The sequence below is a fragment of the Zalophus californianus genome, chromosome 5 (assembly GCF_009762305.2).
Source record: "Zalophus californianus isolate mZalCal1 chromosome 5, mZalCal1.pri.v2, whole genome shotgun sequence".
NCBI lineage: Eukaryota > Metazoa > Chordata > Mammalia > Carnivora > Otariidae > Zalophus > Zalophus californianus.
In genome coordinates this window covers 32,353,335-32,378,277 of record NC_045599.1, presented here as the reverse complement: position 1 = coordinate 32,378,277, position 24,943 = coordinate 32,353,335, and the positions used below count along the sequence as shown (strand labels likewise).

Here is a 24,943-nt window from a genome sequence, read left to right as displayed (position 1 = left end):
CTCTTCACAAGGAGAAAGAAGGGAGAAGGACAATGCTCTGTCTGTTTGTAAGTTGGGAGAACAGTCTCTGAAGGGGCAGTGACTTGCTAAGGTTACATATGCAGGGCTAGGTGATGGGCCCGTTCGATCCTTTCACAAGGCATCACTGATGGCTAGGTGATCAGGGGGACACACCCAGGCAGGAGACCCACGGGAGGCTGAGTCAGATTTGTGAAGTCTAGCCTAACCTGGGTCAGTGTGAGGGTGAGTGCACGGGAAAGGGGGAGGTGCCGCTGCTTTTGCTCTAAGGCCAGCCAGGGCCTGAATCATAGCAGGAACTTGAAGCCAGAAGTCTAAAGGCAAATGGTGCCCATTGTCATTATCCCAGGACAGTGACAGGTGGTGGCTGCTTCCCCACCAGTGCCTGTCCCCAGGGTGAGCCCTGAGGTGGTGGGGGCTGGAGTGAGGGCCTTGCAAGTGCCTAGGGGAGCACAGAGCTCTTTCTGCCTCAGAGGGGCTTTAGAGAGGGGGCTACAGCTACCCCAAAGGGTCCTAAGAGACCCCACATCAGCATCTAGGGCTTGTTCTAGGTGCCAAGGCCACCTGTAAAAGCTACAGCTATCCACTCCAGCCCCTTCCAGTATGTTCCCACTAAAGGCAAGAAGTCCAGCCAGGGACAGCACCTTCCTGAGGCCCTAGCACTTTTGGATTTGGGGGAGCCCTCCAAGCAATGCTCCTCCATCAGAGATTGTGGGGTGATGGGTCAAGGAAAGTGGTGAGTGCACCCTTATGAACTCTAGCTGGGACAAGTGATGAGAGGGCCAGGGAGAAGGGGTGCACTGGGGTGATGGGAAGACACTGGGGGCTCAGGGGAAGATGAAATTGCTCAGAAGACCTGGGCTGCCCGACCCAAGTCTGGTCCTGGTCCCCTGGCTCACATTCTGATCCACACACCATGGTGCTTGACCTCAGGCAGGTGCCTGCTCAGCCTGTTTCCTAGCCTGTGAGGAGCGGAGTTAGGCCTAGCTCCTGGCTTCCAACTGGACACCTGCCCATCCCTCACCTTCCTGTCAGCCCGAGGCTGGAGAGCCGTCCTAGGCCTCTGGCCCGCACCCGAGGAGAAAGTTAGAAAAGTGAAGCCCAGGGCCCAAGGCTGTCCCGCTGGCGACGCCACCGATTCGCGAGGGGATGCGGCCGCTTTAAGGCGCGGTGACCCCACGACATCTGCGGGCGGGGCGGGGACAGTGCGGGCGTCCGCGGCACCGGCGGAGGCGAACGTGAGGGAGGTAGTGCGCGGCGTCCAGCCCCACCATGCTGACCGCGCTCGGCCGGCCAGCCCTGCCCGGGCTCCCAGGGCTGCTGCCTGCGGCCCCCGCCCGGCGTCAGGACTCGTCGGGTTCGTCAGGCTCCTACCACACGGCTCCGGGTTCTCCGGAGCCCCCGGACGTTGGGCCGGACGCAGAGTGCCGGGCGAATTGGCCCGGGGTGGCCCCTGCGCTGGGGGCGGGCGCGCAGCCTCGCCTGTCCGTCAGCGCCCAGAATAGCCTCCAGCAGCTCGGGCCCGGCTCGGGTTTCCCGCGAGGCCCGGGCTCCGGTCCGCGGCCACCCCAGCCCCAGCTGCGCATGCTGCCGTCGGGGGAGATGGAAGTCATCTTCGGCGCCGGGGCCCTGTTCAGCCGCTCGGACGCGGCGGATAGCGAGGTGCAACAACTCACCGCGCCGGCTTTCCGCAGCCTCTCTCCGCCCGGGCCCGTGACTCCGGCTCCCACCACACCGACGCCCCAGACCCCCGACGGTGGCTCCCGCTGGGCCACTTACCTGGAGCTGCGGCCCCGCGGGCCGAGTCCTGGGACCCCAGCGCAGTTCGAGTGTGTGGAGGTGGCGCTGGAGGAGCGCGACGCGCCCGCCAGGACCCGGACTGTGCCCAAGCGTCAGATCGAGCTGCGCCCCCGGCCCCGGAGTCCGCCGCGGGAGGCGGGAGCACCGCGCCCCCGACTGCTTCTGCGCACTGGCTCCCTGGACGAGTCCCTGGGCCGCCTGCAGGAAGCCGCGGGCCTAGTGCAGACAGCACTGGCCAGAAAACTGAGCCCTGCGGCCCCTGCCCCGGGCAGCGCCACCTTCGGGCCCACGGGGCGGCCGGAGTGTGCGACTCGGGAAACGGCCCGCAGTACCCGAAAGGTCCTGGAGGAGGCCAGGTCTCGGCCACCCCGCGTGAACTATAGTTCAGCCCCCACCAGGGCACCACGGCCGTGGCCGAGCCTCCGAGAGCGCGCGATTCGGCGCGACAAGCCCGCGCCGGGGACCGAGCCGCTGGGTCCGGTTAGTTCCAGCATCTTCCTGCAGTCAGGGGAGAAGACTCAGGAGGCTCACAGTCAGGAAGTCAAGACTCGGTTCCCGCGAGAGACTCTGGATCGACCCGTCCTGAGGGCACAAAGTCCGCCTTTCGAGTCTACGGCCCCCCAGGAAGTTCCGAGTAAGGCTGGGAGGCCAAGAAGCTCGTCCCCGCTGTGGCAGGCTCCAAATGGGACGGTACGGGGTCCACACTGCCCGTCCCCCCAGAATCTGCCCCCGTGGAATCGGGCTATTCGGAGGGTAAGTAGCCCGTCGTTCCCTGAGGCATCATCTGCATGGGGAAATCAGGATGCCGCGGTTGAGGAAACTGTCTGCAGAAGCCCTTCCCCACCGACCCTTTCCCAGTGGAATCACGGTGTTGCCAGGACGAGAAGCCCCTCCCCCGAAGCTCCTTCCCTATCGGAGGTTCCGCAACCCGCAGTTAGGAATTCCGCAGCGAGCTGTAGGAACCCGTCCCCGCTGGCCCTGTCCTCATGGGAGGCTCCAGATCGTACTAATGGGACGTGGAACCCATCTCCCCGAGAGACGTGGGATCGCCCACTGCAGGACTCATCTATGGTATCTGCGTCGGAAGCTCCGAATGGGATAGGACAAGAGGAGCTCGAGCTGCCTAGGCCGTCCGCACCCGGGACTCCCGAGCTCACAGAGGCGCCAAGGCAGTCCACGCGGGAGATGCGGGATCTTGCCTTCCGAGGCAGCCAGCCGGCGCTAGAAGTGGCTGCACCTGAGATGCCCCTCAGTCGCCCCGTGGGTACCCTGGAGGCCGATGTGCACCGGGAAGCCTTGGGCCCGGGAGAAGCCGCCTCCGGACGCCCGCGCGTGGCCATCCCGCGGCCCCGCGACGTGCGCAAGATGGTGAAGACCACGTATGCGCCAAGCTTCTCCGCGGGAACCCCAGCTTTGGGGCTGCCTGTGCCTCCTGCGGAACCCCGCGGGGAGGAGGGCGGCGCATCCAAGACACAAGTGTTCCAGGCGCTGGGGTCCCCAGCCCCAGCTCACTACACTTCTGTTTATCTCAAGGACTTTCTTCCGGTCGTGACGCACCCCTACGAGCCTCCAGAGCCGCCTCCTGACACAGTCCCCCGGGACGCTTCGCAGCCCAACGGGGTCCTGAGGCGGAGAGCAGAGAACAGCACGGCAAAACCCTTCGCGCGCACTGAGATCCGCCTGCCTGGTGCACTGGTCTTGGGCCGCCGGCCAGAGGGAGCCGGGGGAGTTCTGGCGCGCGGTGCTGGCAGAGAGAACCGGGACGCTGAGGCCCAGCGCCTGGTCCCCGACGGCGAGGGGCGGACCAGCCCTCTAGGCGGCGCTCGCACCTCACCCCAGCAGTCGCCCATCGGGCCGGCCGGGCCCCAACCACCTCGACCACCCTGCCCCACCTCCCCTCAGGAGCACCCTAGCTCGAGCCCTGGGATAGCACCCAAACTGGAGGCTCCCCCTGTAGCCCCCGAGCCGGCGACTGAGGTCCGGTCGTCTGTCCCTCGGGAGCCCCAGGCGTCGGCCGGCAGAACCGCCCCGCCCCAGCCCCGTGCCGCCTCGGCGCCTCCGATGGACCGGTCCCCTGAAGGCCCCTACCCGGGGGCGCGCAGGCCACCTGGGACCGCGTACGCGGGGAAGGTCCTGGTGGACCCCGAGAGCGGCCGCTACTACTTTGTGGAGGCGCCGCGGCAGCCTCGGCTACGGCTGCTCTTCGACCCCGAAAGCGGTCAATACGTAGAGGTGCTGCTGCCGCCGTCGCCCCCGGGGCCACCCCGCCGCGTCTACACCCCGCTGGCCCTGGGCTCTGGCCTCTACCCGCCCGCCTATGGGCCTATCCCGGGCCTCTCAATGCCGCCGTCCCCCGGCCCACCGGCCTTCAGCGGCCCCCATGTACCCTGGGCCTCCGAGGCGGGGCCCCTGGACGGGATGTACTACCTGCCAGTGAGTGGAACCCCCAGCCCCGCTCCTCCTCTGCTCCTCTGTGCTCCGCCCAACAGTTCAGGTCCAGCCCAGCCCGGCAAGGGGTCCTTGTTCCCCGTGTGAGGCCCCAGGGCCTGATCCGCAGGGTGTTGGGGCCTGTTTGATAGCCTTGGAGGTTCTAGCATCCAGTCCCCTGCCCTCCTTTCCTTCTATCAGCTCTTTCTTTTACCCATCCCGCCCAGTCTTCACACTGGAAGTTACCTTCAGAGAACGTAGCAGACTTTGGGACTGATGGAGCTGGGACTCAGAAAGTGGCTGCCTACTTCCTCCCCCAACAAAATTGTATACTCCTTTCCCAGGCATTCCCAGAGTGTGGTGTGTTTGTGTGCGTGTGAAAGTGAGGCGTCTCAGGAGTTGTTCCTGGGAGCTGACTTGAGGGCGTGTTGGGAGTTCACTAGGGGCAATAAGAAAGAGGATCAGCAGAGGTCGGGGCTGCCCCCGGAGGTAGGGAGCTGTCTGTCCCTCCCGGAAGGTGACCCAGCTGAGGAGGAGCAGGCTAGGGAGCGCCGGTGGATGGAGGGAGGGCTCTGACTAGCAACTCTGGTACTATTTGGAAGAGGCTCTGAGCCTAGGCCTGAGAGGCTGTGGGAAAGTGGCCAGTGCAGCCCTTTGGCCAGGCTGACTTGGAGAAAGGGAGCTGAGGGGACAGCCGGTGGAGATGGAGCAGGGATGTAATATGGAAGGGGCTATGGAGGGTCAGCCTGGGGACTGGGGTTGGGTGGGGAGGCAGCGGTAGTCTCCAGCTGGGAGCCCCACTTCCCATCCTCCCCTCAACCTCGGCATCTGACTTGCCTCTCTAAGCCCTCGATGCTGAGCAGGCTCATCCTGGGGCCAGGAGTGGAGCCTTAAGCCATTCCCACCCAGGGTGGGGGGACAGATGAAGTGAATCATCAGGTAGGACTTAACAAGCAGGGAAGATTGGTTAAGCCTCTGGGTGTAGTGGAGGGTGGGTTAGGGCTGGCAGTAGAAGGGATGCCATGAGGGTGGGGAGCAGGGCAGGGAGACCTGGAGCCCTCAGCTTGTTCCCCTCCCTCCGTAACAGATGTGGCAGCCATGCCCAGAGAGGGCCTAGCTCAGCAGGCTGGTCACGGCAAGGAAGGAACAGGACCTGAAGCATGTGTTCTAAATTAGAACATTGGACCTTGAGATTGCTGGAGCCTCTGAGGAGGGCTGAGAGAGATGCATGTGGTAGGAGGTGCTCTGCGGTGGGGGGGTCTGTGTGTAGTTCTGAGCTTGAAGGGGCGGGGCCTTGCTGAACTGATATGTGATGTGATGAGTTTGGGGAAGAACAGTTCCCCCTAGAAGCAGTTGTTAGGGATGGAGATTGATGCCTTACTTAAGTTCCAGGCCTCTGGGCACTCTGGGTCCCTGGAAGTCCCTGCCTCCCTGCCTTGGGCTGGAAGCTGACTGCGAGAGCTGTGAGGCAAATTCACCTGAACAACTTCTCATGGCCAAAGATGCTGGTTCTGATGGCATGGAGGGCCCGGGGCCCCTACTGGTCCCCTCACCTCATCCTGGTGTGCAATAAATCACTGACCTAATGAGCCATGATGCTTGGAACAGCTCGTGTAAGTTGTCTGATTTCTGATTTCCTGCTGTGACCTCTGACACCCCCTATAATGTTCTTCCACGCCTGGGTATGATCTGGGTGGAGAGGGCCCCAGGGCCCAGGGAGGGAGCCCATGTGTGTCTTTCATGTGCTGTGGCATCCTTGCCTCCGCAAACCTGCCTCCCAGGGAGGGAGCCCTAGGCCTGCAACCATGCCCGTGGACTCATTCTCCCTGGTGGCTGGGTGGCCAGTGGGGTCAATCAGGCTTGGGTTCTAACTTGAGTATGGCCCTTCTAAGCTGTATAGTCTTGGATTCATCACTTCTCTCTGAGCCTTCATGTGCTCATAAAAATGACACTAACTAACCACCTCTTCCCCCAGGGTACTCAGTACAGTGCCCACCGAGTGGCCAGATCCCAGGACATGGGAGGGGTCAGCCCCCATGTGTCCCTGCGCAGGCCCAGCCCCCCTCCTTACGTCACTGTTCCCTATTTGTGAAATGGGGCTGAGTTGGCTGCAGCAGAGATCCCAGTAGAGGAGGTGCACACGTGGCATCTCTAGGGCACTGGGGGAAGGAAGAGAGTGGGAGGGGTGAGGTGTTAGTTCCCCATTGGTCTGGGTCAGTCTTTCCGGGGTGGCCCCCACAGCACACAGGCACATGCACACCTGCGCCCCAACCACAGCCCAGGCTCACTGAGCCAGATCCACTGACCATGAGGCTGTCACTGCCCCTGCTACTGCTGCTGGTAGCCTGGGCCATCCCAGGGGGCTTTGGGGACAGGGCCCCACTCACAGCCACGGCCCCACAGCTGGACGATGAGGAGAAGTACTCAGCTCATATGCCTGCTCACCTGCGCTGTGACGCCTGCAGGGCAGTGGTCTACCAGGTAAGTACTCCCCCCCTGCCGTTCCCCTGCCCCTGTCCAGGTCCCTCCTGAAGCCAGGCCCTTCCATCAACCTCAGATTCTACCACTGGCCTTCGATTTCCAAACCCTCACCCCTGGGCCCTGAGCTAGACTCAGCTTTCCACGACATTGCCATCTGCACCTCACCCAAACCTCCATGCCTCAGTTTACCCATCTCTCAGCCCAACAGAGAGCAAATAATCTGGGACACCCCACAGTATCTTGAGACCCCAGGGCATCACCCACTTGTCCTCGCTGACTCCTCCCTTTCCGGGCTTATCCTCAGGTCTGGGACTCCTCCAGCTGGCAAGCCCTGGTGTATATGTGCATGTGTGCCCATGGGTTGAGTGCATGAATATGAGTATGCGTGGTCTTGAGTTCACACAGAAACCTGTCAAGCATGCCTGAGTACCTCTGTGGGGGGAGGGAAGCCTATGAGTACACGTGTCCCTGAAGACCGGGCTCTGTTTTTGTTTTTTTGGTTTTTTTCCTTTCCTCGTTCTTACGGTTTAAAATATCATGGCTGATGGGCAGGTGTGTCCTGGGGAAGGAGCTCCACTGTTCAGGCCTACATTCACACCTCAACATTTCCTACCCACCCACCCCAACCCAGGGAGGTGGACCCTACCTCAGCAGACCCAGTCCCAACTTTCAGAACCTGGGGGAGGGCCCAAAACTCTCCCTTGGCACCTCACTCTCTCCCGGACACCCAGTCTTCTGTCTGAGCCTCCCCTGCCATTGAGCAGTCCCGAAGCCTTGGCTCTCAGCCCCTCCTTGTTCTAGATGTGGCAACATTTGGCAAAAGCAGAGGCCAAGCTTCACACCCCAGACTCAGGGGGACAGCGGCGGGAGCTGAGTGAGTCGGTATACACAGACGTCCTGGACCAGAGCTGCACCCAGACCTGGCAGGGGTGAGTCAAGAATTTGGCCCCTAGGACCCTCCTCTAGGGGTAGGGCTGATGGGTAGAGGCTCCCACTCTCCCACTCACCCCAGATACACAATCCACTAGGGCTTTTGTCCAAGGGAGGGGGCTGGCTGGGATGAAGTCTGAGGTCTGGAGCTGGGGGCAAGTAGAATGCTACATGTCCAGGGGACAAGGTTGCTGTGTGACCTTGAGACAGGGGCTTTCCCTCTCTGGTTCTCAGTTTTCCAACAGGGAGGATCAGAATCTGCATTCTGAATTTAGCAAATGCCCCGTGTCCCCAGCTTCATGTGGGGATGTATCCCTTGCTGGCAGGGCTCCCACTAATACTGTCTCCCTCTCCTTCCTACTGTTTCCAGCTATGGGGTCCAAGAAGTGAACCAGGTGAAACGTCTCACGGGCCCAGGACTCAGCAAGGGGCCAGAGCAAAGCATCAGCGTGATGATCACAGGGGGCCCCTGGCCCACCAGGTGATGACAGGGGTGTGGGGGTAGGTTGGAGACCTTGGAGCCTTGATCAGCTCCCTGAGGGGCAGGCAGGGTCTGAGGCTCCTGTTGGGCTCCCCTAGGCTCTCCACGACATGTTTGCACTACCTGGGGGAGTTTGGAGAAGACAAGATCTACGAAGCCCACCAACAAGGCCGAGGGGCTCTGGAGGCATTGCTGTGTGGAGGACCCCAAGGGGCCTGCTTGGAAGAGGCGACTGTCACAAGGACAGAGCTCTAGTCCGACTCCTTCCCCTTCCTGGTCAGTCTCTGAAGAGAGCTGGGGTGTCCTCTAGATCTGCCCAACTCCTTTCTGCAGGCTACCTAGAGGGCAGGAAGGCCATGCTTTTCTGTGCTGCCATGGCCCCTCCCTCCTCCAGCTTCAGGACATTGGGGCCATGTGTGTGTCGGGGGTGGGGTGGGGGGTAGGCCTTCCCTTCTGGACTAAAATAAAATCCAGTGACCTCGATTTCTTCCTTCTCTCTCTCTGCAAAAGGTGCTTGTGAGGCTAGGAGGCCAGACATTGGCATTTCTGCTGATGTTGTACCTAGAGAGGGCCAAATACACTTATTTCCCACCAGTCTCCCAGAGGTAGGTGAGATGTGTCATGGGTGGAAATGTGAGCGAGCTGTCAAAGGCATATGGGACTATGGTGAAACCCCAAATCCATCAAGAGAGAAAAACCAAGGAAAACTCCATGAGCAGACTACCTTGTAGACACGCCTACTCAGCCACTGCATGCTATCTGGGCCTCTCCCTGAACACTAGTCTAACTGGGTCTATTCCCAGCAGCTGCTCAATTTCTGGACTCTACCTCTGACCCCAGCTGACAGGGTTGGGCCCTAGGTGTCTGCCTGGGACTGGGCAGGGCAGGGTTCCTGGAACGAGCTGGATTCAGTATCTTGGCTCTCAGTCCTGCTCTCCCCAGAAGTTCTTTTGACCTGGGACCTTTCCTTAGCAATGGAGGAAAGCACCCCACCTGGGCCCCACCTGAGAACAGGAACCTGTGGGCAGGCCGCGCTCTAACTTGTCGCTTCCTTCGTGAGTATCTCCCTGATCTGCTGAAGGTGGACAGACCTGGTAGGTGGACAGAACAGACACTCGAATCCCCAGCTGACAGACACTGAAACTGAAACTTAGCAAATAAAAGAGGGGGCATCTGGGTGGCTTAGACAGTTAAGCATCCGACTCTTGATCTCGGCTCAGGTCATGATCTCGGGGTTGTGAGCTCGAGCCCCAAGATAGACTTGGCGCTGAGGGCGGAGTCTGCTTAAGATTCTCTCCCTCTCCCTCTGTGCCCCCCCACTTGCGAGCAGGTGTGCTCTCTCTCAAGAAAGAAAGAAAGAAAGAAAAAGAAAGAAAGAAAGAAAGAAAGAAAGAAAGAAGGAAGGAAGGAAGGAAGGAAGGAAGGAAGGAAGGAAGGAAGGAAGGAAGGAAGAAAGAAAGAAAGAAAGAAAGAAAGAAAGAAAGAAAGAAAGAAAGAAAGAAAGAAAGGAAGAAAGAAAGAAGAAAGAAAGAAAGAAAGAAAGAAAGAAAGAAAGAAAGAAAGAAAAAAGAAAAGAGTTGCTCAGGCCAAGTCCCAGGCTGAGTAGTGGCAGGGCTGGGAGGGGACTCAGATTCTGGGGGTGGGGGCAGGTTGTTGCTGAAGAAATAGGGGTGCTCCAGGCAGGCACTGACCCTTCCAACATCCATGAGCTGTACTGAAGCCTGGCCCCCTACATTCCGTTACTTGGTTCCTACCAGCCGGAGGCCCCTCCTCCCTGGCCTTCGCCCCAGGAGAGAACCCCTCGTCTTCGGGAAGAGAGCCAGGGCCCAAGGAACCCACTGCGCTGTCAGTAGTATTGGGTGTGGAAATGGGAGCATGTGACACGGACCTGTGTGGCTCTGTGTTAATATGGAGGGATTTAGACACACTCTGTAGCACAGTCTGGGTGTTGTAGGTCCGTTTGTTTGTGCATCTGAAACCATGTGCAACGTAGCTGCCCCATCTCTATGTGGATGGCATGTGGTTTGGGTTGAATTGAATGTCCATGGCACTGTGCACATAAGTGTAAGGTGTGGGGCTCAGCCCCCTGGGGAGTACTGGGGTGGAGAGGGGCGGGGAGGCAAGTGCTAAGGAGCAGTTCCCAAGCTTCAAACTGGTCAGACAACTTTGGGACACCCCAGAGCAGGAGCCAAGGAAGTAGAGCAGGAGACAGGCTGACAGGAGACGAGCTGGAGGCTGGACAGGAGGACGGACCCACGGCTGTAGCATGAAGCTGCTGTCCAGCTGGAGAGCCTGGCTGCCTGTGGGCCCTTGGAGCAGGGCCTGGCCGTGGGCCCAACAACCGAGAAGTAGGTGGGTCTTGGGGGGCTGGGCCTGGGGCAGCACAGAGGGGAGCAGAACCAGGAACCTTAGGCCCAATCCTCACCAGCTAAGGAGCCCCAGCTCCTCGGACCCTCCCCAGGCCCCTTCAGCCAGCTCTGGGCCCCATGGCCAGGCCAGAGGGCCTGCCAGGAGGAGAAAACAGGCTTGAGTCCAGGGCAGGCTTCAGCGGCCATGGGACAGGCACTCAGGTCCCTGTGCTTAGAAAATTTGGTTTGACCTGGTTTAATACTCTGCTGTTGCTGTATCAAAATTCATAATACTAAACCAAAAAAAAAATTCGTAATACTTTTGGAACGGGGACCCCGAATTTTCACAGGGCACTGGGTCCTGCAGATTATGCAGCCAGTCCTAACAGCGGTGGCGGGGGGCGGGGGTGAGATCGTTGTCCCGACACAGGGAACAGGCAAGGCTGGGCCAACCTGGGCAGCTTCTCCTGCAGCGGTCCCTCTGTTTTGTGCCTCTGTGACGCTGAGGGTATGTGGCCATGTGGGAAAGGCAGCCCTTTATTGAACCTGATGGCTGATTTATAGCATGCACTCAGGAGTTCAGGCTAACCTGAGTTTTTGGAATGATGTTCTAAAATTTTGCTACCTATGTGGCCTCGGTCAGATCACATCTCCTAGATCTGTTTCCTCAGCAGTAAAAGAGGTTACCACCGCCTAAGGCCTGGGGTTAAACACAGGAATACATAGCAGTTGCTGGGCATGCCGTCATTCCTCATTAAGGAGAGTGACTTTGATGAGGATAATGATTAACTTGTTATTAAAAAGTGGGGAAGAGTCTCATTCAGAGTGTGACCTATTAAGGGCCACTGCCATTCTCTTCCCTGTCAGCCAGGGCTTGGGGTCTATCGTCACCCCCACCCTGGCCCTCTCTTGGAAACAAGATCAGGTCCCATGCCCAGGCTCAGGTGCAGGCAGGGAAGGGCGCATGCTCAGGAGGGAAATGTGACCGAGGCTTGGGTGGCCTTTACCACTCGGGCCGGAGTTAATACGTTACCTCTGCCCAGGTCTGCCTTTCGCAATCAGAGCTGCGGATCTGGTTACAGATTTACTTCGAACAATGTCTGATGTGTGGACTAAAGTCCCCTTGGCCTTCGTAAAGCCATCCCCTCTTTTCCTCAGGAACCGCTCACACCTGTGCCCCAACGATGAGGGCCCAGGAGAACCTGGAGGGCCGGACACAGGTGCTGGGGAATGGGTGGGAGCTGGGTGGGGGCAGGGTTGGGTGGGGGCTAGAGGGCCTGCTCATGTCTTCCCCCTGGGAAGGCAGAGACACAAGTTCTAATGAACTTGATTGACAGTGACTATCCCAGGCTGAAAGTAGCGATTGGGGGATGGGGTGTAGGTGGCAGAGGGGGTGCAGTTGTCAGCTTTGGGACTGGCTGACTCCAGCTTGAGGGTCAGCAGGGACCACCTACCCCACCCCCAGGGCAACCCCAAGGAACTCCAAGTGGCAAGGGTAGGAGCAGAGTGTGCCCAAGAGGGCCTGTCCCCGGACCTCAGCCCTCTTGGCCCCCTCTCCTGTCGCCCCTTGGGGCCTTCTGACTTAGGGGCCCATCCTCTGGGCCGGAATGCCCCGATCCCAAGGCCTCCAGGAGCCAGCACAGAGGACTCATCCCTGCACAAAAGAATGTGAGGAGGGAGCCAGGGGTGGCCAGACCGAGAGACAGCTAGGTGGATGAACCGAGAGGGAGGGTGGGGGCTCGAACGCCGTTCTGAGGATCTGACAGGCCACTCAGGCCGTCGGATTGATTCTGGGGCAGAATGCACTTGGCTAGTGCCCATCACTCCACCCTGAGTTACTTCTCTCTGCTGCCCTAGCAGCAGTCCCTGGGCTCCGCAGGGAACTCCACGAGGGATCCCACGGTGTCCCTGCCCGGAGAGCCCAAGTTTGACATGTTGTACAAGATCGAGGATGTGCCACCCTGGTACCTGTGTGTTCTGCTGGGCTTCCAGGTGGGTTTCCCTGCAGGGCCCCCCCGCCCCCACTCTGCATGCTCCCCGGGATCCCAGCCCCCTTCCTAGCCAACAAGTTTATCTTGGGTAACAGGAAGAGAAACCTAAGGTTAACAACAGTGACTGTCACAGAGCCGGGGTGGGAGGGGGTGTCTGATGGGGCCTGAGAGAAGATTATCCCCGGGAATATGTGTCACCTGCCAGGCAGAATGTCAGTCACAGGGAGAGGACCCACTCCACAGAAGCCACAGGAAGAACTTGGGGGCAGATTAGTACCCCGAAGAGAGAGGCGAACGGTAGCTCTCTGGGACTCCCTTGTGCGACTATCAGGCCTGGGTGAGCACCCTGCCAGGGGCAGCACGGGTTCAGGCCCCCTGAGACAGGCATGAGGATCGTTAGGGTGTCCCTGTTTGCCTGTGAGCCGCCTCACGCCCTCCCCCCCACCCCCTAGCATTACTTGACATGCTTCAGTGGCACCATTGCTGTGCCCTTCCTTCTGGCTGAGGCGCTGTGTGTGGGCCGGGACCAGCACATGGTCAGCCAGCTCATCGGTACCATCTTCACCTGCGTGGGCATCACCACCCTCATCCAGACCACACTGGGAATCCGGTGAGCCGCCTGCCCCCACCTGTGATCCACACCACAGGACCAGGTGGTTTCTCTGAGGGCTCTTTTTTTTTTTTTTTTTTAAAGATGTATTTATTTATTTGAGAGAGAGAGAATGAGAGAGAGAGAGTACATGAGAGGGGGGAGGGTCAGAGGGAGAAGCAGGCTCCCTTACTGAGCAGGGAGCCCGATGTGGGACTCGATCCCGGGACTCCAGGATCATGACCTGAGCCGAAGGCAGTCGCTTAACCAACTGAGCCACCCAGGCGCCCTCTCTGAGGGCTCTTTTGGCGGAGGCGGGGGGAGCTGCTCTCTGCCCCCACCTGCTACTCCTACTCCCAAGCCAGCCTTAGAGCCAGGCAGCTGGGATCCTACATTGGGCCCCTGAGGCTCCCCAAAGACAAGGAGTCGGTGGGTTTAAGGGAATGTACCCTTAGCTGGGCTCTCCCCCTGTTAGGCCCTACTCTGGGTAATCTGGACCACTCACTCCCAGCTTTTAGGCTCTGTGTGAGCTTCTTCAACGGCCTATCCTCCTGGGGGCCCCCTGCCCCCGAGCACACAGCTCAAGGCTTGGGTGGCCAAAAAACGGTTGTGTGGTAGGAGGATGGAGGAAGGTTGTGAGTGGAGCTTGGATGCAAGAACTGAGCTGTCTACTTCCTTGCACGGCGCTCCTCACAGTGCAGGAGCTGGGGCTGAGACGGAAAGGGGGGAAGGCTGTGAGCCTGGGACTCCATTTGTTTTCTTCCTTGGGCCCCCAAAATTAATGGAGTCCTGCCTGGGGCCGCAGTGACTTCTCTTAGCTCTGCCCTGTCCCTTGTCCCTGTGTCTCTGCCTCTGGGTGTGATTCTGTCTCCTTCTCTCGGTGCCCTCTGTCTCCATCTCTCCTGTCTCTGTGTCCCTGCCCACCCGACCCCACCCCTGCCACTCTGTGCCTCTTCTTCCAGGCTGCCGCTGTTCCAGGCCAGCGCCTTTGCATTTCTGGTCCCAGCCAAAGCCATCCTGGCCCTGGAGAGATGGAAATGCCCCCCAGAAGGTGGGCACACTTCTGGGGGCTGTGCTGAAGAGGGGAGGCCCAGGAGCCTGGAAGTCTGGACAACTGTCCCAAGTCCAGACACTGGGGTGCTTTCATGGCAGCATCTTCTCTTCTTCTCTGTCTCTGTTCCCTGGCCATATGTGTGTCCCTGTCTCTGCTCCCAGAGGAGATCTACGGTAACTGGAGTCTTCCCCTGAACACCTCTCATATCTGGCACCCACGGATACGAGAGGTGGGTTTGCACCTGGTGTAGAAGAGACCTGGACCTGAGGAGGGGGCTAGATGGGAGGGGAGCCACTGCTGAGTTGGGGGATTCAAGGAGGCAGTCCAGGAGCTTTTTTTTTTTTAATGCAGAGGTGATAGACTCTACATGGGGACTTAAAACTGATCTTTGCTTTTCTAGGTCCAGGGTGCAATCATGGTGTCCAGCACGGTAGAGGTGGTGATCGGGCTGATGGGGCTGCCTGGGGCCCTGCTCAGCTACATAGGACCTCTCACGGTCACCCCCACTGTCTCCCTCATTGGCCTCTCTGTCTTCCAAGCTGCTGGTGACCGAGCTGGCTCTCACTGGGGCATCTCAGCTTGGTGAGCAGGCACCAGGCCTGATGCTTGCCCAGCCTCTGCCCTTTCACCCCCTTCAGGTCCTGTTCCTATAGCCCAGCCTACCAGCCATCTTTCCTTTGTGCCTCTGCCCCCAGTTCCATTCTCCTGATCGTCCTCTTCTCCCAGTACCTGCGTAACTTCACCTTCCTGCTGCCTGTCTACCGCTGGGGCAAGGGCCTGACTCTCTTCCGCATCCAGATCTTCAAGATGTTTCCAGTGAGGAGCTGACAGGCGGCTGGGGCTGGGACTAGGGCAGGGGCTGGACCTGTGTCCAGGGCAAAGATTGGGGGCAGGTCCGGGACAGCAGAAGAGCTAGAGCCAGAGCACAGATAAGGTCCCAGTCAGGGGCTAGAGCAGGTATTGGGGCCCAGGCTTGAGCTCGGGCAGGCTGCAGCTGGGGTTGTGGTGGAGGCTAGGGCTGAGGTAGGGGCTGGTTAGCCTGGACCAAGACCTCTAGGGCCCTCAGTGCTCCCCTCACCCTACCCCACTTCAGATTGTGCTGGCCATCATGACCGTGTGGCTACTCTGCTATGTCCTGACCCTGACGAACGTGCTGCCCTCAGACCCCACAGCTTACGGCTTCCAGGCACGGACGGACGCACGAGGGGACATCATGGCTATTGCGCCCTGGATCCGCATCCCCTACCCCTGTGAGCCACCCCACCTGGCCTCCTCTGCCTCCAGCTGAGACCATCTACAAGGCCCCTGATGATACCAATCCCGCTGATGATATAACTGGCATTAGGTGTACATTTCTAGTGTGCCAGGCAGAGTGTTTTCCTCAAAGCCTCACTCCAGCTTCACGACTCCGAGTGATCCCAAATATGCTCCCACAAGTGTAGAGCTCCCGCCCCAGCTCGAGGTCCCTTCACCCCCCTCTCACCCCCACGAACTGCCTAGTCCCCTCCCTGGCCCACCCAGCGACACTGCATCCACGCTCCTATCACCCCGTGATCCAGGTCAGTGGGGCCTGCCCACGGTGACTGCGGCTGCTGTCCTGGGAATGTTCAGTGCCACACTGGCGGGCATCATTGAGTCCATCGGAGATTACTATGCTTGTGCCCGCCTGGCTGGCGCCCCACCCCCTCCAGTACATGCCATCAACAGGTATGGCCACCTGCCCTCTCCCGTATCGGATCTTCTCAGGGGCCACTCAGAAAGCAGATGTAGGGACAGGGTTGAGTCTCAAAGGTGTGGACTTGGGACTGTCCAGACCTCGTTCTCCATACTTATGAAATGGGGATGCTCTCATCATTCAGTCTGAGTGTTTGAGTCGCTGAGATAATGAAGCCTAAGGGAAACTATGGTTGTTGACAGTCTTCAACGTGCCTGGCCCTCCATGTGCATTCTCTTATGCAATCTACTAAAGATTCTGTAAGACAGGTACCCTTATCCCCATTTTACAGATGAGGAAATTGAAGCCCAGGGTCGCCTAAGAGAATAAGTTCTGGGGCACTGGGACTAGCGCTTGGACGTGGGCTCTTGGCTCCCAGACCTACCTCTGGCCTGGAGTGGGGAGTACTACGGACAGATAGTTGCAGCTTGCACAGTCCCCAAGAAGGCGAGCAGCCCACTTAGGGTAAGGGGGGTACCCAAGCCAAGGCAGGGGCTGGATCAAGCCCCCAACTCGCCCTTTCCTTACAGGGGCATCTTCACCGAAGGCATCTGCTGCATTATCGCAGGGCTGTTGGGCACAGGCAACGGGTCCACCTCGTCCAGCCCCAACATCGGTGTTCTGGGGATTACCAAGGTGCCACAAACCAGAGCTGCACAAAGCCCCAACTCCATTCCTCGGGCAGCAGCCCCACCCCATCTTTGAATGGGCCTACCCTGCAAGAAGCCTGGGCTCTTTTGTGCTCGCTTTCTTAACAGGCCCCCCCACCCCCTGCTGCCCAGCTCCGCTCCCAGGGCCTAACCCCGCCCCCCCGGCTCCCCTGCAGGTAGGCAGCCGGCGCGTGGTGCAGTATGGTGCGGGAATCATGCTAGTGTTGGGCACCATTGGCAAGTTCACCGCCCTTTTTGCTTCGCTCCCTGACCCCATATTGGGGGGCATGTTCTGCACCCTTTTCGGTGAGTGCCGTGTGTGGGCCGGGGGGGGGGGGGATCTCCACGTGGTCTGGGAGTGGTGGAGCCCGCCCTGCCCGTGCGGCAGCTCCAGCGGTTAACCCTGCACTCTCAGGCATGATTACGGCTGTGGGGCTGTCCAACTTGCAGTTTGTGGACATGAACTCCTCCCGCAACCTGTTCGTGCTCGGATTTTCCATGTTCTTTGGGCTCACGCTGCCCAATTACCTGGAGTCCAACCCTGGCGCCATCAACACAGGTACCTCCGCTAATCTGAATGTCCGGGGGTGGGAGATGCGTGGTGGGCTCTGGGCACGGCTCCCTCCCTCAAAGGCACCCTACGACTGAGCCACAAATCCTGCCCAACTTTGGGTGTGAAGCAGCCGAGAAGCGAATTAGCAGCTGTCCTTGACGGAGACACTTTTTATGGAGAGGCGTGGAGCTTTACATGTGCTCATTTAACATGCACAACAGCGTCCAGAGACAGATACTACTGTCCTCTCTAGAGGAGGAAAGTGAGGCTCAGGGAAGTTAAATGATGTGTCCTAAGACAACAAAACTGGGATTATAGGTGTGAACGTTGGGATTTGTACTGTTTCATCACCATGCCTGCTCAAAGAAGTCAACAAACTGCACAAGTGGGAACAAAGTCCCTGGGCTCTGTCTCCAGACCACGCCAAGATGCCCATTGTCCCTTGGCCTATTCCACAGGCGTTCCTGAAGTGGACCAGATTCTGACAGTGCTGCTGACTACAGAGATGTTCGTGGGTGGGTGCCTCGCTTTCATACTGGACAACACAGTGCCAGGTATGGGTCAGCCCCGGGAGGGGCACACAGGACTAAGCTGGGCTCATCTGCACTCCGACAGACGGCCCCTCAACCAGAAGTGCGGCCAGCACCCAGGCAATGCAGGCCCTGCAAGGAGGAGCAGGGGCACGGGCTGGTGGAGTGCCCACTGGCTGGAGGGAGAGACACTGGTGGGACAGAGGCAGAGACATGCCCTATAGGGCTTGAAGAGGGTGGGGGTCTAGGGGAGTCTTTCCCGGGCCCTGTGGGTGGTTTCCTCTCCATTTCCTGATAGCCACCAATTGGAAGGGTGCCTTTGGGAGCCTTTGCTTTCTTCCATTAGGACAGATACAAATGAAGCAGTAGTTTGGGTGGCAAAACCCACTCCAAATATGCTAGCAACCTGTCATGCTTGACTACTAGGAGAGCCCCTAACATTCTCTTTGGAATTGGGGCTTTTTGCAGGGATTGTGGAGGATACTTAGCGTGGGCCCAAGAACCCTCCTGGCCCACGTTCAGGTGCCCTATAAAATATAAAAACTAAATGCCACCAGTTGTATTAACGAGTAATGAGTTTTCCATGTCCTAACGAGTAACAAGCAGAGTTAACATTTACCAAACATTTACTGTGGGTCTGGAATGAAACTTTAGGTCTCGCCTAATTCTCAAAAACTATCCTGTTAGGCAGAGACTGTCAATACCATTTCACAAGGAAACAGAATTAAAATCTTTTTTTTTTTTAAGATTTTTTATTTATTTATTTGAGAGAGAGAGAATGAGAGAGAGCACGAGAGGGAAGAGGGTCAGAGGGAGAAGCAGACTCCCCGCTGAGCAGGGAGCCCGATGTGGGACTCGATCCTGGGACTCCAGGATCATGACCTGAGCCGAAGGCAGTCACTTAACCAACTGAGCCACCCAGGCGCCCCAGGAAACAGAATTAGAGAGGTTAAGTGACTCACCGAAGTTCACATTTGCAGATTTAAAATGTTGCAAATCTGAGATTTTAACGAAGTCCATCAGATGCAGTCTACGGCTTGTCTCAGCCACTGCACCATACTGCCTCTGTTGGAGGGTTTCGGGGGACCTGGAAGATCAGGGAAAGCTCTGTGGGGCAGAGGTTAAAGACTGCATCAGTCCAGGGAGAGGAGGGATGGGAGTACCAGGATGATGGCCCTTCATTCCCCACCACTTACCAGCCTAAACACAGCTGCAGGGCTGGAGCATGGGCAGGAAGGGCCTAGGTACCAGGGCCTTTTTTTTTTTTTTTTTGATTTTATGTATTTGACAGAGAGAGACACAGCGAGAGAGGGAACACAAGCAGGGGGAGTGGGAGAGGAAGAAGCAGGCTTCCCACAGAGCAGGGAGCCCGATGCAGGGCTTGATCCCAGGACCCTGGGTTCATGACCTCAGCCGAAGGCAGATGCTTAACAACTGAGCCACCCAGGCACCCCACTAGGGCCCTTTTAGGGATTTTAGCATAAGATGATGTGAGAACTCTTGGTAGCAGCTACCCCATGGACTAAAGGGAGGTACCTGTCGTTCCCCATTGAGAGGAAGCCAGGTTGTGGACCAGAGACAAGGAAGTGGCAGTCTCAGTGCTCAGGGAATCTAGGAAGATGGAAGGCATCAGGTGGACAGCTGTATACAGAGGGGCTTCTTTGTGATCTAGATAGCTGGATTAAGCTACCCAGATGTTAAGAGCCTTAGACTGCCTGAGTTCTTCACATCTCCACCCTTCAACGCAACAGCCTATCAGCAACCATCTCTGCCAAGGATCATCACATATGTTGTACCACATAACCTTCAGTGGTCCTTCAATGTGCATGGATGAGGAATCTGAAGCTCAGAGCGGTCAAGTAACTTGCCTAAGGTCACCCAACCTGAATTCACACCCAGGTCTGGCTAAACCAGAAGCCAGTCCTTAATCATAGATCACACACTTTCTTCTGTGTGATGGGCATTTTGCTGATGGACAGCCCAAACTTAGAAAAATTACTCCTAGGAAAGGTAGGATGTGTGTTACAACTGTCTTTTGTAGGAGGGTTGAAAAAAAATCACAATATTCTTGTATTTTAACCAGAGAAAAACAAAACCACTCAGTTTCTATTTTTGTGACTTTTGGATCACAAATTACTTCAGTAAATGCTAGTGGGGGCTAGTGGAAACCTCTTTTCACTAGATTTACACTCCAACGATCTTCTTTCACCACAGCCCTCTTGTGAAAACCCCAGACCTCATGCACCCCTCCCCCACCTGAGGGAGCATTCCCTTAGATGTAAATAATCTTTTGTGTATCCACACCACCAACAAAGATTTTACTTGGCTTGACTTTCTGAGGTTTGTGTTATAAAAATGAGTTTATTTTCCAAATATGGAATCCTAATATTGAATATTAATACTGATTAATAGTGTTTCTAAATAGCCCTCCCTGCCCCCAAATGCAGACTGGGCACTGTTGGTCCTCATCAGCTTAGCACATGCTAGGCACATACTAAAGATGTAAGTTGACAATTACTTAACCTTTCTGTTTCTTCATCATAAAAATGTGTATGTTAGTGCCTATATGCCTTCCACAGGTATGTTTTGAAGAAATGAGATAATGAAATTAAAGCACTTAGCACAGAGACTGGCACACTACAGATACACAATAGATACTAATTATAACCAGTATTAGGGTTTCCTAGAGCTCTGGCCAAGTTAAAATCCAAGAAATCATGGATTCAGTAACCTTTCAGTCCCAGAAAATACTTGAGAATGAAGACAATGGATTCCAGAAATCTGTCTCAGGACTAGGTTATGGAGGTATGGAGGGGAGGTAGGGGAGGGCTGCTGGTCTTGATAAGCTCACTGTCCTATTTCAGGGAGCCCAGAGGAACGAGGTCTGATACAGTGGAAAGCTGGGGCCCATGCCAACAGCGAGATGTCTACCAGTCTCAAGAGCTATGACTTCCCCATTGGGATGAGCATAGTAAAAAGGATTGCCTTTCTGAAATACATTCCTATCTGCCCCGTCTTCAAAGGATTTTCTTCAAGGTCGAAAACCCAGCTTCCAGTTCCAGAAGACACTCCAGAAAATATACAAACTGGATCTGCATGCACCAAAGTCTGAAAAATTACTCCTAGGAAAGGTAGGACGTGTGTTAAGACTGCCTTTTGTAGGAGGGTTGAAAAAAAAAATCACAATATTCTTATATTTTAACCAAAGAAAAACAAAACCACTCAGTTTCTATTTTTGTGACCTATTTGATTGTCTTCAAGGGAAAGGAAGACTGGGTAAAAAGTTAAAGTATGGATTTTGAGTGGAATTCCTTAGCTATTTCATAATGAGAATAGAACTTTCCAACTGGTGTGGGTCACTAGGAGGTTACAAGTATGCTGACATATTGACCCCTTCAGCCTTCTGAGTAGGCAGGAAATGGGTCAACCGTAGCCCATGAGCCATAAACCCTAGCCACAGGTAGCCCCATCAGTGTACTCCAATATGCTAAAAAAACACAAAAAACAAAAAAACACCAAAAACCCCACAACACTTTATGACATGAAATAGGTTAATACACTGCACAAGAATAGGAAAATTTTGGGGCGCCTGGGTGGCTCAGTTGGTTGAGCGACTGCCTTCAGCTCAGGTCATGATCCTGGAGTCCCGGGATCGAGTCCCGCATCGGGCTCCCTGCTCAGCAGGGAGTCTATTTCTCCTTCTGACCCTCCCCCCTCTCATGCTCTATCTCATTCTCTCTCTCAAATAAATAAAATATTTAAAAAAAAAAAGAATAGGAAAATTTCTCTCACATATGCTCCCTTGTTTCAGTAGTGATAACATAAAAATCCCTAAAATCAACACAGGATGACTTCAATTACCCTAAAACTATGCTGCATAGGCCTGATGGGATGATCTGTTCAAAGGGCTTCAAAATGGAATAGCTGATGCTCTGAAACTTTCCATCTCTACCTGTAATGTGGATGCCTGACTCTCCAGTTAAACAGCTAAGTAGTTTTAATATGCGGTTTCCCTGACAATCAAGAAAAGTTCCAACAAAATGAGAGCTAAGCCTAGAACACTCCTCTCTCGTAAAACAATTACTTAAACAGAATTTTCTATGTGCCAGGGGCTCTCTTAAGTGCTTGATGTGTATTAATCACACAATCCTGAGACAGATAGTTATTACTGCCATTTTATTTTTATTTTTGATTTTTTAAAATAAATTTTTTAAAGATTTTATTTATTTGAGAGAGGACAAGCAGGGGGAGGGGCAGAGGGAGAAGCAGACTCCCCACTGAGCAGGGAGCCTGATGCGGGGCTCAATCCCAGGACCCCGAGATCATGACCTGAACCAAAGGCAGATGCCTAACCAACCGAGCCACCCAGGTGCCTCTTTATTTTTTTTAGTAATCTCTACACCCTGAGCATGGGGCTCAAACTCACAAACAACTCTTAAGATCAAGAGTCACATGCTCTTCCAAATGAGCCAGCCAGGTGCCCCTGTTAATACTACCATTTTAAACAGGTGGAAACTAAGGCACAGAAAAGTTAAGTGACTTGTCCATGATCACTGGATTCACATCCAGGAAGTCTGGCTAGTCTTTGCTCTTAATCATTAGGTTACAATGCCTCTCTAATTCAAGTTTATAATCTCCAGTTACATTGCACTATGGTAATTTGGCAGTATGTGGAAATGACCCATTTGCCCCATCTGAGCTTGAGAGAGAGAGGATCTGTAAGCCTCATACATCTGTCAGCCTGCTGTGCCACTTGTGGTACTTAGCTGTTAAAGACTGAGGGGACTGGCTGTATCATGGCTCCAAAAAGAAAGAGAGCCAGGGGCGCCTGGGTGGCTCAGTCGTTAAGTGTCTGCCTTTGGCTCAGGTCATGGTCCCAGGGTCCTGGGATCGAGCCCCGCATCAGGCTCCCTGCTCCGCAGGAAGCCTGCCTTCCCTCTCCCACTCCCCCTGCTTGTGTTCCCTCTCTCGCTGTGTCTCTGTCAAATAAATAAATAAAATCTTAAAAAAAAAGAAAGTCTGGGGCGCCTGGGTGGCTCAGTCGGTTAAGCGTCTGCCTTCGGCTCAGGTCATGATCCTGGAGTCCTGGGATTGAGCCCCACATTGGGCTCACTGCTCAGCGGGGGGCCTGCTTCTCCCTCTCCCTCTGCCGCTCCCCCAGCTTGTACTCTCTCCCTCTCAAATAAATGAAATCTTTAAAAAAAAAAAAAAAGAAGGAAAAAGTCAAGTAGGATTATCTCTGCTTCTCTTAAAGATCTGCTTGTGTTCCCTCTCTCACTGTGTCTGTCAAATAAATAAAATCTTAAAAAAAAAAAAAAGGCTTAAAGATCTACCTATTTTGGGTTGCCCTGGCTGGCTCCGTCAGAACATACAACTCTTGATCTCAGGGTCGTCAGTTTGAGCCCATGGGGATCAAGAGTCGCATGCTCTACTGACTGAGCTAGCCAGGCACCCCAAGATTACCAAAAACAACAACAAAAAACCTGTTTATTGTCTTTTAATGGAGCTATTAAAAAACACTGGGGCACCTGGGCACACCAAAGGACCATCCCCCAACCCCCACCCCTGGAGAATGTGAGCCAGAACAGACAACATGGCCTTTTTAATTCTGAGCCCAACAAACTCAAGAAAAGCAGAGGGCATTATCAACAACTGAGTAGGGCCATGAGGCAGAACTGTATGTAGAACCAGAGAATTGCTATATGGTTGACAGCCTATCCCAAAATAAAGATTAGCCACGAACATATTATAAATAAGCTCGTGAGGGGAAAATAGAGATGGTCCAGGTGAATCAAAATAGCAAACCATTCCAATCAGACCAGCAATGGCTTGTCAAGGGCAGAAGCCAAAAGCGATTATACTAGAGTAAGGTTACCATTATACTGGTCAGCCAAAAAGTTTCTTAACATGGATATCTACAACTGCCCTGACACTGACTGCTGCCTGAGGCAATCAAGGTGGGTTACAGAAGGGGATACAGGGTTTATTTTACTGCTGTATTCTGGACAGATACATGCACAATGACATACTTGACACTATGGAATCTAATAAAGCCTGCTCTCAGCAAATCTTGCCAGCAGGGTTGTCCTGAAGTACTGAGCCCACACTAAAGTGAGTATCAATCACCACAGGAGAGTCTGCATTCCAGCACCAATAAACACAAGCCATCAGCTCAGTTCTACTATTATTTATTTTTTTAAATATTTTTGAAAAAATATAATTTTTTTACAATATTTTCAACTTAAACACTATTCACACTGAACACGTATGGCAGCTTAACCTACCCAAGTATGAAGTTTAAGAAGCCAAAACTGTTCTAGCTTTGTTAAAAGAAAAGTTGTGCTGTAGACTATTGTAGTGATGGTTAACAAAGCAAGGAAAAGCACCACTCAAATCATGTTACCATTACTTTGTTCAGTTGGATTATGGTGGGTCATATGTTGCACTTCACATAGGCATGGCTATGACGCAGTGACTCCTTGGAATAAGATGCAATTCTCAAATTACATACTTCCTCAGGTGTAACATTAGAAGAATTCACTATTTCTTCCGTGATAAAATACCATCGAAGTCAGGACTAGTTCTCATCTGATTACTACCTTATAACCTCAGTAAACCAAAGATATACTCGTCTATAAAGAATTATTTCAAATTAACAAGGCCTTCTTCAGAAAAAGCAGATCCTTTTTGATAGTAACAAAGGCAAAAAATATGCCTAACAACTAGACCTTAATTTAAATATACTCATTTTTTTAAAGTTTAGACGTTAACAAGCGTTCGCTAACCCTAAGGGACTAGTTTAGCCTCAAAAAAGACAATTCACTAAGATGTAGAGGTCATTTTAATTTGGTGCTTTGTCACAACTTGACTGGTGCTTCTTTCCTCGCTGTCTTCACATCAAGCCATGGGGCCAATTCTATTTTCAGGAAATGTTTGACAGCTTATTACTTAATAACAGTCTCAGCACTTTTATTAAGCATGCAAGACTAACAAAACTTTGGCAATGCATAAGTGTAACACAGTGACAAGAGAGAGCTTTTACAATTAAGTCTTCTAATACTGCCTTCACAGTGTGGAAATTGTGCTACATCCACCAAAAGAGGGCCCCGTCTACTCAAATATTTTAGTACTTCACCCCAGGAACAAACTCCTTTGCATTTGGATTCAGATTGCTCTTGACCTGGAAAATAAGTACATAAAAAAGCAAGTTCATTAACAGATGGCTTCAGATACTCAGAAGCATTCAACCCAGATCCACATGCAAAAATATCTTCCAAAAAATATAAAACAAAAGAACTGAGATTGTAAGGTTAAACTTAACCCCAAAAATCTATCTATAGCAGGGAAAGAAGGAACCAGATATAAACTATTTATTTA

General features: G+C 54.7%; 4 protein-coding genes across 13 annotated transcripts in view; 3 read left to right on the top strand and 1 right to left on the bottom strand.

Moving 5' to 3' along the window:
- Positions 1 to 820: 820 nt before the first annotated feature.
- Positions 821 to 5,848, top strand: PROB1 (proline rich basic protein 1). Its single transcript, XM_027607124.2, has one exon. The coding sequence runs from the start codon at positions 1,291 to 1,293 to the stop codon at positions 4,351 to 4,353; it is 3,063 nt and encodes a 1,020-aa protein (XP_027462925.1). The 5' UTR covers positions 821 to 1,290; the 3' UTR covers positions 4,354 to 5,848.
- Positions 5,849 to 6,478: 630 nt separating this feature from the next.
- Positions 6,479 to 8,452, top strand: MZB1 (marginal zone B and B1 cell specific protein). Its single transcript, XM_027606440.2, has 4 exons — positions 6,479 to 6,726; positions 7,528 to 7,655; positions 8,027 to 8,137; positions 8,236 to 8,452. Exons 1-4 carry the CDS (start codon positions 6,553 to 6,555, stop codon positions 8,390 to 8,392), a joined length of 570 nt encoding a protein of 189 aa, XP_027462241.1. The 5' UTR covers positions 6,479 to 6,552; the 3' UTR covers positions 8,393 to 8,452.
- A 567-nt stretch (positions 8,453 to 9,019) lies between these two features.
- Positions 9,020 to 24,943, top strand: part of SLC23A1 (solute carrier family 23 member 1) — a 16,735-nt gene continuing 811 nt past the window's right edge. Inside the window, exons 1-15 of one of the 10 annotated variants that reach the window (XM_027605278.1) lie at positions 9,020 to 9,192; positions 11,644 to 11,705; positions 12,346 to 12,477; positions 12,929 to 13,086; positions 14,028 to 14,116; positions 14,281 to 14,348; positions 14,520 to 14,701; positions 14,815 to 14,935; positions 15,213 to 15,369; positions 15,679 to 15,826; positions 16,364 to 16,469; positions 16,660 to 16,789; positions 16,899 to 17,042; positions 17,495 to 17,590; positions 20,431 to 20,697. In XM_027605278.1, coding sequence (XP_027461079.1) covers positions 11,670 to 11,705; positions 12,346 to 12,477; positions 12,929 to 13,086; positions 14,028 to 14,116; positions 14,281 to 14,348; positions 14,520 to 14,701; positions 14,815 to 14,935; positions 15,213 to 15,369; positions 15,679 to 15,826; positions 16,364 to 16,469; positions 16,660 to 16,789; positions 16,899 to 17,042; positions 17,495 to 17,590; positions 20,431 to 20,678 — 1,815 coding nt within the window. In that variant the 5' untranslated portion in view covers positions 9,020 to 9,192; positions 11,644 to 11,669 and the 3' untranslated portion in view covers positions 20,679 to 20,697. Of the gene's footprint in view, positions 9,232 to 9,592; positions 10,490 to 11,643; positions 11,706 to 12,342; positions 12,478 to 12,928; positions 13,087 to 14,027; positions 14,117 to 14,280; positions 14,349 to 14,519; positions 14,702 to 14,814; positions 14,936 to 15,212; positions 15,370 to 15,678; positions 15,827 to 16,363; positions 16,470 to 16,659; positions 16,790 to 16,898; positions 17,043 to 17,494; positions 17,591 to 20,430; positions 20,698 to 24,943 lie in introns of those variants that run through there. The other 9 variants (XM_027605275.1, XM_027605277.1, XM_027605274.1 and 6 more) reach the window with 9 other exon arrangements.
- The window catches only part of PAIP2 (poly(A) binding protein interacting protein 2), a 21,550-nt gene continuing 20,345 nt past the window's right edge, over positions 23,739 to 24,943 (bottom strand). The window contains exon 4 of the mRNA XM_027605284.2: positions 23,739 to 24,746. Coding sequence (XP_027461085.1) covers positions 24,690 to 24,746 — 57 coding nt within the window. The 3' untranslated portion in view covers positions 23,739 to 24,689. The remainder of the gene's footprint in view (positions 24,747 to 24,943) is intronic.

Coding starts and splice junctions, on each gene's coding strand:
- MZB1 (XM_027606440.2), top strand. CDS start 6,553: ATGAGGCTGTCACTGCCCCTGCTACTGCTGCTGGTAGCCTGGGCCATC. Junction 6,727..7,527: donor GCAGGGCAGTGGTCTACCAG/GTAAGTACTCCC, acceptor TCCTTGTTCTAG/ATGTGGCAACATTTGGCAAA. Junction 7,656..8,026: donor TGCACCCAGACCTGGCAGGG/GTGAGTCAAGAA, acceptor TACTGTTTCCAG/CTATGGGGTCCAAGAAGTGA.
- PROB1 (XM_027607124.2), top strand. CDS start 1,291: ATGCTGACCGCGCTCGGCCGGCCAGCCCTGCCCGGGCTCCCAGGGCTG.